This window comes from Lemur catta, chromosome 6 (genome assembly GCF_020740605.2).
Source record: "Lemur catta isolate mLemCat1 chromosome 6, mLemCat1.pri, whole genome shotgun sequence".
Lineage (NCBI taxonomy): Eukaryota > Metazoa > Chordata > Mammalia > Primates > Lemuridae > Lemur > Lemur catta.
Genome location: NC_059133.1, coordinates 33,383,791 through 33,397,432, shown reverse-complemented (window position 1 = coordinate 33,397,432; position 13,642 = coordinate 33,383,791). Strand labels below are relative to the sequence as shown.

At 33.1% G+C, this 13,642-nt stretch overlaps 1 protein-coding gene across 1 annotated transcript in view; it reads left to right on the top strand.

Annotated features, from left to right (window-relative positions):
* Nucleotides 1-12,891, top strand: part of METTL25 (methyltransferase like 25) — a 78,051-nt gene extending 65,160 nt beyond the window's left edge. Inside the window, exons 10-12 of the mRNA XM_045553296.1 lie at nt 10,389-10,463; nt 11,042-11,113; nt 12,653-12,891. Coding sequence (XP_045409252.1) covers nt 10,389-10,463; nt 11,042-11,113; nt 12,653-12,745 — 240 coding nt within the window. The 3' untranslated portion in view covers nt 12,746-12,891. The remainder of the gene's footprint in view (nt 1-10,388; nt 10,464-11,041; nt 11,114-12,652) is intronic.
* Nucleotides 12,892-13,642: the final 751 nt, after the last annotated feature.

The window sequence follows — 13,642 nt, the reverse complement described above, 5'->3', positions numbered from 1 at the left end:
AGGCAGGCAAATCTAGTTTGTCAGTAAAAGGCAACAAAATGGTAGATTTATTGGGGAACTTACAGACAGAAGCATGGTCTTGGACAGCAGCAAGACAGGTAGATCTCCACATTGCTACCTCCCAGACCCAGGGCTTATATACCTTAGGGAAGGGGTACTCATGCTTCAAAAGGAATGTGCAGGACAATTGAAGCTGACTCTTCAGGTAAAGGCAAGGATGCTATGTGTGTCCTAACCTAAAATTTGCCTAAGGGCGGGATTTGTGGTCAGTATGGGTTTATGATAACATTAAGGTTGTCTTGGCTTGCACAAGGAAATAAAGTAGAAATCTTGGAGGCATTCCTGGGACTGGGTTTAATCAGAAGTCGCCATGGTAGATTAGCATCCAATATGGAGTGACTTTAATCTCCACACATAAGATCCAGCAATCACATGCCTTAGTTTTATCTAAAGGAGTTAAAAACTTATGTCCATACAAATACCTGTATGTTGATGTTTATAGCAGCTTTATACATATTGGCCAAAACTTGGAAGCAACCAAGATGTCCTTCAGGAGGTGAGTGGATAAATATGCTGTGCTACACCCATACAATGAAATGTTATTCAGCATTAAAAAAATGAGCTACCAAGCCATGAAAAGACATGGAGGAACCTTAAATGCCTATTACTAAATGAAAGAAGCTGTGTGAAAAGGCTACATGCCATATGATTTCAACTATATGCATTCTGGAAAAGGCAAAACTGTGAAGACAGTAAAAAACACTAGTGGTTCCAAGGCTTGGCGAGGGAGAAAGGGATGATTGGGCAGAGCACAGAGGATTTTTAGGTAAGTAAAACTATTCTATATGTCATTATAATATTGGATACATGTCATACATTTGTCTAAACCCATAAAATATGTATTAATACCACCAAGAGTATAAAGTATAAGGTATAAAGTAAACCATGGTTTTGGGGGGGTAATGATGTGTCAACAATGTGTCAATCAACTGTAACAAATATCCCAGTCTGGTGGAAAGTATTAATAGTGGGGGAGGCTGTGCATGTGTGGGGACAGGGTTATATGGAAACTGTACTTTCTGCTCAGTTTTGCTGTGAACCTAAAACTGTTCTAAAAACTAAAGTCTATTTAAGAAAAGAAAGCACTTATGGTAGGTACTATCTTTATTCCTGATTTAATGGATCTAGAAAGAATCTCAGAATAAGACAAGTCATTTTTCCTGTTCAAGGAACTACCAAGTGATCAAGCTAGAGCTTGAATAGAGCCTCAACTAACATCAAAAACTTAACTCTTTAACTACCACTAGTGAAATTAAAAACAAAAGAAAGAAGACTAGGTAGATAAGTAACACCATGCAAAAGGAAAATCTTAAATGAAGTCATTACTTTTGTTTACTAATAATAGTGAGAATAGTGTCCCATTGATTTTTCTCATAATACTATTTAAGCTCATTTTTTAAAAAATATGTTGATAAAGTGGGTTGCCAAAAAAAGGACCAGGAAATCCAAGCTGGAAGACATTGGGGGAGGAGGTTATCAAACAACATGATAACATGTGAAAAAGGATTTGCTGGTGAAAGAAAGCAAATAAATGAGTATTTTTTTATGGGGGGGTGGTTAAGTTTAAGCAAGAGAAATTAAAAGAAGAGTGTCAGTACAGTGTGGTTGGAAATAGAAAAAGTTATTAAAACCAAAGTTATGGGTTCAATCCAATACAAATATCTTATTTTGCTCCCACATTATGAAATATCAGTGCTAAAAGGAAAACTTTAACCACAAGTACAATAAAATGAGTTGTATATTATTTTATTTCAAAAAATGAAATTAATTTTCATGTGAAATCCTAAATACTGAGAAGTGTCAAAACCATTTAAGTCTAAAATATTAAATGTACCAAAATACTTAGAAGATCTTTGACTATATTCATAATTATTTATTAACAAATATTTATATATAATTGGATGTGTGGTGAATGCATTGATGTGTTTATGATTTTTTAAAGTACATCTCTTCATATTCAAAACTATGTAAGCAAGTGAATTGCCTAGAAAATATCTTAAGATGCTCTAGATAAGTTCTTAGTCACAAGAAATCATGTTAAACATGTGGAAATAAACAGAACATTCCCAGACAAATCATTATTCCAAAGGAAACTAGAGCTGCATACTTAAGTGGCTCACACACAGCTTAAAAGATTAATCCATACGCCCTATAGTCAGTTATGAAAGACAACATTAGATATTTCTCTTAGAGCCTAGTTTCTCAAACTTGTCATTATTGTTATTTGGATAAATCTTTGTTGTGAGAGGCAGTCTTTTGTATCATAGGATATTTAGCAGCATCTCTGGCCTCTACCCACTAGATGTCAGCAATAACACTCCAGTGGTAACAATTAAAAAAATTAAATTTAGAAAGAAAGTCTCCAGACATTGCCAAAATTATTCCCAGTTCAGAACTGCTGTCTTCAAGCATTTGTGATCTTAGTGATTCCATTTGCAGTCATCTAACATTCCCATTATAAACTCCATATTTTTAAAAAGTATTATTTTATTTACATGTTCATGTTATACCAAGAAGTATGGAGAAAGGGAGGGGGATCAAATTCCTTGCAGATACTTGTCAGGTGATAATAATGCAAAATTCCCTGCCCTCAAGAAACTAATGTTCTAGTTAAGAAGAGAATCTCTGTTATTTTTCTTCCTATCAAAAACCAGGTTGAGAAATTTGATATTTGAAAGTGATTTTTTTTTTTAAGTATGATGAACATAAGTCCTGGCTTGTCCCAGAGAGTCCTGCTTTACATTTGTTATATTTCCCTAATTATTAATAACACTTCCATTTCACTCTTAAAAGTGTCCCAGTTTGGATAAAAAATTATATGGTCTTCTTACTTTTAAGGGGCATGCTATCCCTACATAATTCTAGAAATTCAACCCTCATTTCTGTAGCAAATCACATCATTAAAAAAACTGCACTTCTCTGTTTATACCCCTAAACCTACAGTAGTTCATCCCTGTAGGGATGCATTATCAAAACTATGATTAAATAGTTTACTTTTATTAAGGTTTAAAGAAGGAAGGAATGTATTACTTGGCTCTTTGGTTGTAAAAAATAATGATTTGTTCGGGTTTTCTTAATAATTGGTGGGAGGTTATTCCAGGAATACATATATAGTACTTATAAGAAAGACTGGAATCTGTCAGCTTCACAAGAACCCAGAAAAGAGATGTACAGCCTGGGCTCATCAGAATGTAGTTTGTTAACTGGAAGCAGGATTCAAAATAGCCATAGTGCAAAGTTATTATTACTTTCTGAGCAATAGTACTTGCCATTATAGTGATGGAGCATCATTATGGTGATTCAGCTCCAGAACTATCAGCTAATTCACTCATTCTAGAGAATCTAGGTCATTTTTCTCTTACAATTTTTGCTATTAATAGGTTGTTTATTCATGACTATGCTTCCTACCTCCAACAAACTTTTTATATCATTTCCAGTCCCCTTTTTCCACACACACAGAGTTGAAAAAGAAGATATAGTTGATTTATTTAATCTTTATCATACCTGTTTGGATAGAGTTTTTGTTCACCCCACGTCATCGGCAGGGCCACCACATAAAATATACAATTTTTGCTCTACAGAAGAACACCTAGCTGATGGCACAATTGAGAACTAAAATTCCAGCCCATGTTCCATTTAAAACAAATACCTTGGCTCAGGACTACATCCACCCAAAGGAAAGTAGGGCGTCTTTTTCTAATTCTCACAGAGACACCATGTGGCTTAGCTGTAGCCCTGTTATAAGCCGTAGAAACCCTAAGTGTAATAAGACAAGAGAGGTAGAAGAGGGGTAACGTGTGGCTTTGGGAAGACCTTCGTGCATAAGTTGCATCCTGTGACTCTTACCCCAACCAGTGACTGGACAGGGACGCATTAGAATGAGGCCTGTCACTTGGAGGCATTCTGAGTCAACCTGTTTGATACAAGGATATTTCCAGACATTCAATTTAGACATTATTAAGAAGCTTTTATGTTAACTGAGTTATGGTATATAATAAGCTACATAATAAATCTCTGTTCACTTTTTCATAATACGATGATCTCCAAAAAACACTCAACTTATTTCTTTTTTGCCTTACCTATCAGGAGGTTAAAAGTTAAATTTATGCTTGATTCTAGCAACCGTTTTTAACTAAGTTATTTTGGCATCATGTTCTTCTCCCTTGAATTATATACCCTTGAAAACTTATTTTACTTTAATGGCACTACTATTGATATATTTATGCCTCATATTGTAATCTGCCTCAAATTTTTCTTGACAATAAGCATATTATTATAATTTTCTTGTAACTTATGATTATATAGATTTGAAGCAATTAGATTTGACAAAAGTTAATTATACTTCTTTCAAATTATGACCTAAACCATATGCTAAAATTATGTGCAAAGCCTAATAATATTTAATGCCAAGTGCCCAGAAGATAAAACAATATTTTCATTAAGCAATAAAAAGTCTCATGTAATATAAGTCTAATTCTATATAAGAACAGCCACAATGCCTATAAAAATTATCTTTATTCTTCCAGCTAACTACAGGGAAATTTGGGTACACAAATAAATGCCTGCCTGGCAACCAGTAGCTCTAGGGAGTAGAAGATATTATCATTGAAAGAATAGGAACAATTAAGAGAAAACACATTATACTTTTTATTTTTTATTTAAGGAAGAAAAATAAGCTGTTTAATTGTTTTAATAATACTGCAGTTAATATATTAGAAAACATTAATCTCGATGTCACATTGTTTTAGATTATTAGACTTATTCAAATATGTAAAATATGCAAATGTTTTATTTAATTCAAATGAAAAATATGTGATAATTATATGATATATTAATACTTATTTTTAGAATACATACAATCTGAATATAATATTTTATATGTAGTTTTTGCTGTTCAAATAATAGAAGGTTCCAGTTTTATTTCCATTAGCTAGTAATTGAACAAGTGTGGAATAGAAAATATGAGAACTTTATACATTTTCCTTTTGTTCTTGTTAAGAAAACCTCTATCTTATTGACCATAAATTTCAAGTTTAGGAAGCTTAGTTCAGTCACATGCAAAATTTCATCATGTATAAAAGAAACAAATATACTGAGTCACTTTTGTTCTATGTACTCCGCAAGGTCACAGTGATACCAATCTCTGGATGACTTCTGTCAACCTAAGAATATCAGGACCACTTCAGCCTCTTGCCACTGGCTTTGTCTTCCCTAACTCCTCTGACAGGATCAGCTGATGGCCTTACCTTCCCGTCTGCCTACTTTAGTTCTTAAGCCAATTATGATCTAGCCAGGAAGTTTTAATCCCACTATCTAGTGGTGAGAATTAGTCGGTTGCTAACTCATCTTCTAATTACTTTTGATAACATATGACGTGGGGAGGATCTCTGAACAACTATGTATCTCTCATCCACTCTTGTTACCAACTCCCCCTAAAGTTACAATATGGTCCACCTTTGCTTATCTGGACCCCTATATCTATAAAAATAAATAAAAAAAGAAAGAAGAGAAAAATGTCCCATGGAAAAGAATTTCAAATATTTTGTGTAAGCTATTCCACCGCTAAGAAGATGGAGCATACCTCCCCACTACTTAAGTGTGGGCTGCACATAATGACTTTCTTCCAAAGAGTACAGTATAGGAAGGGTGGGGGAAAAGATGAACTTCACAGTGAAGAACCCTGACAAACCTTATCTCAGCCAGGTACTCAGGAAAACATCAACAGGGATAAATCATGTTGATAGTATGTACTCTTGATATGATGTGAGGAACATGACACTCTACTCCTGTGGTCTTTCTGTCAAAAACAATATCCCCAGTCTATCCATGAGAAAAACATCTGAAAAATCCATGTGGAGGAATTTTCTACAAAATACCTGACCAGTACTCCACAAAATTGTCAAGGTTATCAAAACCAAGGCAAGTCTGAGAAACTGTCAAAGCCAAGAGAGCTAAGTGCAATCTGGTATCCTGGATGGGATTCTAGAACTAAAAAAGGACATTAAATAAAAACTAAGGAAATATGAATGCAGTGTGGACTTTAGTTAATGGTAGTGTATCAACATTGGTTTATTAGGCTGGGCTCAGTGGCTAACACCACTAATCCCAATGCTTTGGGGAGGCTGAGGCAGAAGGGTCTCTTAAGGCCAGGAGTTCAAGACCAGCCTTGGTGAGACCCCATCTCTACAAAACAATTTTGTAAATTATATAGGCATAGTGGCATATGCTAGTAGTCCTAGCTATTCTGGAGGCTGAGACAGAAAGATCGCTTGAGCTCAGTAGTTCACGGTTACAGTCAGCTATAATCACACTACTGCACTCCAGCCTGGGTGACAAAGCGAGACCCTATCTCTAAATAAATAAATAAACATATGATAAGATGTTAATATGGAGAAATGGGTATAAAGTATGTGAAAATTCCGTGTACTATCTTCAAAATTTCTTTAAATCAAAACTGTTCTAAAATGTTTATTTTTTTAAAAAACAGTATGAGAGAAGCTAATACTTATTGAACCTTTGCTTTGTGCCAGGTTTTAGCTTTGTGCTAAAAGCTTTGTTTATATTATCTCATCAAATACTAAGGATGGCCTTATAAGATGAGTGATGTTATTCTCATTTTATAGGTGAAGAAATTGATACATAGGTTATGTGGATTTCTTTAGGCCAGAATCTAGGAAATTAGGGAGAGTCCAATCCAGGCTGTCTTACTCTAGAGTCCATGCTTCTGTCTGTTATAATTATATAACTTATTAACAGACATTGAGCACAAGAAGAACACTTGTTTGGCATTTTTCCAAAACTCAAAATCATCAGGCAAACAATAAACCAGTGAGGAAAAATAAAAAGAAGATTCATAACTTGTCAGTAGACAAAATAAGTGCACTTCTAAAACAGATTGAAGAACTGAGGTTTGAAATAAAGGCAGAAGAAATTCAAGGAACTTACTGAAGAGTTGAAGAAGAGATGCTTATATCCTGAACTTTAACTCTTGAAACTCATGCAGATAGGATGAAATTGGTCAAGTGTATGAAACATGTCGGGTAGTAAAACATCGAACACATGGGCAATATTAGAGTTAAAGTAACTGTCAACAAATTACAGGGGAAGAGGGGTAGTAATAAATCTAAAACCCCTGAGCATGATTTTTTATTTACTGTTTCTCACATCAGTTTGTTTTTAGGACTGGATATCTCCCTGAACATTACTCACAGCCCACTAAGTTGGGGCCTTACTTACACAGCTTAACTCATACTAGTCTTTTTTTCTAGAGTCTCTAGGAGTTGGGCAACAGGGAACATGGAATTCATGATCAATCAATACTCCCAGCTGCCATTCACCATACTTTCAACTTACAAATGTTCATATGTGTCGTTGCCTAAATATGATCTATGCCAGGGACTGCCTCAATTCTAATACCTTTCTTTATCTCCTGGAAGTTGACCTTACCTACACTCTCAATGGCTTTAACAACAAATAAGGCCATCTTTAAAATGAGACCATGAATAGATGTATCATAAAGATTGATGTTAGGATTTAATGAGAGAGTGTCTTCATCTTGAAATTTCCTTATAATTTCTATGTTCTAATGAGACTGGTTTTTGAGCATCTGACTTAGTAAGGTAATTGAAACATCAAATCACTCCTTAAGCACTCAATTTTTAACTTAAAAACATATGAATACAAGGCTGTGCACAGTGGCTCACTCCTGTAATTTTAGGACTTTGCAAGGCCAAGGCAGGAGAATTAATTGGAGCCAGTAGCTTAAGACCAGCCTGGGCAACATAGCAAGACCCTGTCACTACAAACAATTAAAAAATTTAGCCAGGTATGATGGCACATGCCTATACTCCTAGCTACTCAAGAGGGGGAGGCAGAAGGATTACTTAGGCCCAGGGATTTAAGGCTGCAGTGAGCTATGATCATGCCATTGTACTCCAGCCCTATTGACAAAGTGAGCCTTTGTCTTGGGGGGAAAAAAAATGGACACAGTTGTTCCAGGGTATCCACAGGGAATTGGTTCTAGGACGCTCTGGGTACAAAATTCCACAGATGGTCTGACCCCTTATATAAAATGGTATACTATTTGCATATAGCCTATGCATATCCTCCTATATATATACTTTAAATCATCTCTAGATTACTTATAATACCTAATACAATATAAATGCTTGATTTTCATGTGTATTTTTTATTGTTGTATTGTTATTCTTTATTGTTTTATTCCAAATATTTTCAATTCATGGTTGCCTGAATCCATGGATGCAGAACTAATAGATGCAAAACCCATAGATACAGAGGGCTGACTGTATACTTTTTATTCACTAATTTTTGGTGTAAGAACAAGGCCATTTTTTTTTTTTTACTCACAGGTTTGTGTATGATTTCACTGTTTAGAGTTCTACCTGGATTTCTTTGCATCAAACATAGGTATAATGCATAGTCTTTAGTATCCATCTTTGGTTCACTTAAAGTAAAACAACAAGCTTTTATTATTTTTAATAGGAGTCTAAAGATGGTGGTCTCAATTTTCTTTCCAGAATCACTCAAAAGCAATAAATAGAATGAGAAACAGAAACACAAATTCCTTTTTTGACAAAATAGAAAGGCATTTTAAGTTTCAAACTATGTATATTTTGAAGTACAATGAAAGTGAAAGAAGGATCCAGAAAGATTCCAAGAAGAAATGCCCAGGGTTACAGATTGTAGACAAAACCAACAGTACACAGTTCCCTGTGCTGGCATATACTGAGGAGCAAAATCAAAAATCTCTAGTTTGGAACAAACACAGCTAATAACCAGGATGGTGCTTCCCAGTTTGGCACAATGGAGGAACAGAGTATGGAAAACCCAAGAAATCACAGTGAAAAACCATATTTATAGGAAACAGGATGGGTTGTCTTGCAACTGCAGATCTTAGGCGAATAGGGGAGAAGATGATTAAAAGTTGTAGTTCACACACACAAACAATTTTGTGAGATGAGAGTTTTGCTGCCTTGAAGTACAAGCCTGAATCCAGTCCAAGATATTCTACTGCCAAAGTTTGGTCCAGGAGGTACTCATTTGATTCAAAAATGGGTAAAATTTTAAGGGCAGGGGTGTTTAATCTGCATGTGTTCTGTACCAAAAGAGATTTTTTTTCTGGAAAGCTTCATAAGAAATTGGATGAGACAAAGCCTTACTTTTCACTATTACTCTTTCGTACTTTTTAAATTCAAAAGAAACTTAGTGCAATAATAAAAAGAATAAGAGCTTTAAAAAATAATAAATTCATTTAGACATTTGCAAAGAAATATGATTTCAGATTTTTGACTCATTTTATCCAGTCCTTCATTCGTTTTGACCATATGTAAGTGACAGAAGTTTCTTTTGGTGACTTTTTTTTTATCAAGCCTTTCACAAAGGCATTCAATTTATAGAAACAACTTTTCCTTTTGTTTTCATATTTTATTGGTTATATAATATTTATTTATACTACAGGTTTGGTATCTGTTACCCGAAATGATTAGAACCAGAAGTGTTTCAGAGTTGAGATTTTTTCAGATTTTGGGATATTTACATTATATACTGTACTTAATGGTTAAGCATCCCTAATCTGAAAAGCTGAAATCCAAAATGCTCCAATGAATATTTCCTTTGAGTGTCATGTTGACACTCAATGTTTCAGATTTTGGAACATTTCAGATGTTGGATTTTCAGATTAGGGATACTCGACCTGTATATCATTACAATAATATAACTGGCATAACAAGTTTAGAAATAAATACAGTTGACTCAGTAAGCATAAAGCTCACCTGGTTGGAGCAAAAACATGTAAGCTAACTAAAGTCGGCCTGCTAAGTACAGGGTTCAGCATACTATGGTATTTGTTTTAGAGAAAAAACAGAAAGTAATACTTGTTGATGGATTTGTTAAATGGATGCCATTATTGTGTTCCTTGTTGCCTTTGAATTCTTCTCCAGGATAATAGTCTCAGATATAGTGTTTTAAATTTTAATTTTAGTCAAAAAATGTTTATTAAGTTCCTGCTGTGTGCCTGTGCATAGTAACAGTGAAAGTAAATAGTTTATCACTAGTTGTTGAAATTAAACAGTATTAATAGGATGTGATTGGTGATTTTGTATGTGATATGCTAAATAACCTATATCAGTGCAGATTTAAGTGAATTTGAAGTTATATCGACTTGCTTCGTGCATATCTTATAGAAAGCTCTTCAGACACCTGTGGTTGTCCTGTCAAATTGATGTCATGTTTATTTGACTTTAGAATATGTTTGATAAAGAAGAATACTTTTTAAACTATTGTTAAATTTATTTTTTTTTATCTTGAAGCTGCCAGAAAAAATTATAATGAACTACTATGAGAAGTATAAACCTCGAATGAATGAGCTGGAAGCTTTTAATATGGTAAATCTCAGAGTTAAGCATATTAAATTGGATACCTTGTTAGACTTGAATAGGGTCCTATTAAATTTTATTATGGGGCCAAGCAATCTATGTTGTTTTTCTCTTACTATAGAAAAACTGTTTTGGATCATTTCCTATTTCAGAACTATATTAGGTGTCAGTAATGTAATAAAGAGAACACATGGTAGATTTCTCTTAAAGTATATTATAAATGCACAAAAAGAAGTTTCAGAGTCCTTTGAACACATATTGGTCTCAATGAAGTTATTTCACAAGCATTCCTTTTAATGAATTTCATTTTTAGTACCCCTTTAAAAGCTTTCTGTCACATATGATTGCTTGTTGGATTCTACCTCAAAGTGACTTAAAGAACATTCTTTTTCTATTATTATTAAAGAAAACCTTTTGATCTCTGCAGTATTCATTTTCTGAAGATGTACGTGGGTATTGGAGATTTGGCTTATATAAACTTCTATAGATACATTTTCTTAAAAATAAATGTTAAGGAAGTCTTAAGTGTTAAGCTAGTCTTTTTTTTTTTTTTTTTAAGTACCACCATACTATCTTTTTTCTTTTAGTTGAAAGTTGTTCTGGCTCCTTGTATAGAAACATTGATTCTTCTGGATCGACTTTGCTACTTGAAAGAGCAGGTAAATTATATTATTTTAAATGCATAACAAATACCTTTATCAAATACAGTAATATGTATCCACTTATATCTAGGATAAGGTTCTTTCACATAAAACTAGTAGGAAAATTTTTCTCATTATATTTTCATAGTTTAAATATTCATTCCATCTCTTTTTAAACATACAAACATATGTACAACAGATGTTTTCAGCAAAGCTGTTTAATAAAGTTTACATTCTTTTAATTATATGGTAATTATTATACATAGGCAATGAACATAAACCACCACATATGATATTATATAGCTAAAATTAATAAAGGCCAGACATAAAAGATATTATATATACATTTCATTTTGTAAGAATTTGCCTTTTAATTCACTTTTGGATTTTTGGCCTTATGGAGTCTACAGTATAGACACGTCTTTTTGATCAGTGAAGATTATTTCTGGTTTTTCACAATCTTATTTGTTTTATCTATGTTGAGTGATAAAATATTGCCTTTTGGGTTGTCTTTAGGGTAAATATTTTTTTGCAAATTCTGCTCTGAGCTGTGGTTCAAATAAAGTTTGCTGAAGTGTAAATTAAATCCATTCATAAACCCAACCTAACATTTCCACTATACACCCTTTATTTTAAAAATTTTATTTTATCATAGGAGGAGCTTTACTTCTTCTCAACAGGCTACTTGGAATAAATGGATATTAATAAATGTTTACTTTGTTTTAATTTGTATTTTTATGAAGAAAGGCAATTTTTAAATATATAAATAATGATGTACTTTCCTAAGCTACCAACTAACTCTACATCACTGGAAAACTTTGGTTTCCAAGTTGATAGTAACCTATTTTACTGGATACTCATCTCCCTTTTCAAAACAGTTTTCACTGGTGTAAGTACAATAGTGAAGCAAAACAGTATCCACAAAGACTTATAGGTTGTAATGACATTATAGAAATCCCATAAATGTTCATTTTTAATATATTAATATAAAAGGAATATATATTTATGATAGAAAATTTAAAATACAGAACATAAAAATAAAATTAAAAGTAGTCATAATCCTACCTTTTAGCATTAACTATTACATTTTTGGTATATTTTCTGATGAATCTCTCAAATATATGTATGTTATGTGTATATGTATGTGCACATTATTTATACTTTAGTTAAAATTGGAATGAAATTGTAAATACAGTCTTACATCTAATTTGTTTTATTTCATTAGAATTTCCCACCTCATTAAACATACTACAGAGAGTGAATAATATTTCATCATAAAATAATTTATTTAATACCTATTGTTTTTGGCCACTTCTAGTTTTTCATGATCACAGCAAAGAATAAGATTGTCATTCACTTTCTATGTACATCTTTATTTCCTCAGCATAAAGTCTTAAAGGTGAAATTGTAAATATTAATTTTATTTAACAAAGAGTAGTTTTCTTTCATATAGTTTGTTTTTTCTGTAGTTTTTATATTACAATATATAATCTGACTCATCTCTCCTCTTTTTCTTCAACAAATGGTTGTATATCTAAATTACTTATCAATTTGCAGGAAGATATTGCATGGTCTGCGCTTGTGAAGTTGTTTGATCCTGTGAAATCTCCCAGATGTTATGCTGTTATTGCTCTGAAGAAGCAGCAATGATTTCATTTGAAGCTAATTATTAGATATATCTGTGTGCGGGGCCTGTTGCTAAGATTGCTTTTCTAAACATTTATGCCCTATTATAAAAATATTTTTAAATCGTTGCTATATATTTTAAATAAATAATAAAGTAATGGCTAACAACAGGTCATAATCTATTTTTCCATTGTCAAAGCATACATTCATAGAATAAGAACCCGTAAAAATATTATAAAAGGGTTGAAAAGTGTTGATCCATATTCCTGAGTTAGTATGTCAATAGGATATTGTAATCTGAGTCTTAATTCCTGTTCAGTATTGGAAACCCTTTATATTTGCTACATACCACATTTTGACTTCTGTTGACTTAAAAACAAATGAAAGGTACAGGTAGTTAGTTGGTGCCTAAGATCATTTGCATTTTCATTCACCTTTTTAGAAGAGTTTTCTGTGTTACCTGAAGGGAAAAATTCTATATTTAAAGGAAAGAAATACTCAGGAACCAGGTCAGAAATAAAAAGTGCCTAATGTAAAGCATATTTTACACTGCATTTAATCTAAGTTACATGGGGTAATATTGTATGCCTTTAAAGGAACATGCTTCTTATAAGTGAGATACTCACTTTAGGAATTCTTGGGGCTATTTACCTTACTAGAATAAAGTAATGGCTTGGCACTTAATGGAATTACCTTGTGCTCTGCAAAAAGCCAATCTGAGTAAAGCAAGAGTGAATGGGAGGAAGCCAGCACCCTGCCCACTGTGGAACAAGTTCCTTCTATTAGCAGAAAACTTGAGGTTTCTAATGTACACAAAAGAGATGAACAGCTGGGATAAAGCTTCTTTGATGCCCAGCTAGAAAGACTCTATAAAATTTTCCAAAGCAAAAAAAATCCCCCGCTTTTTAAAATTTGTCTATG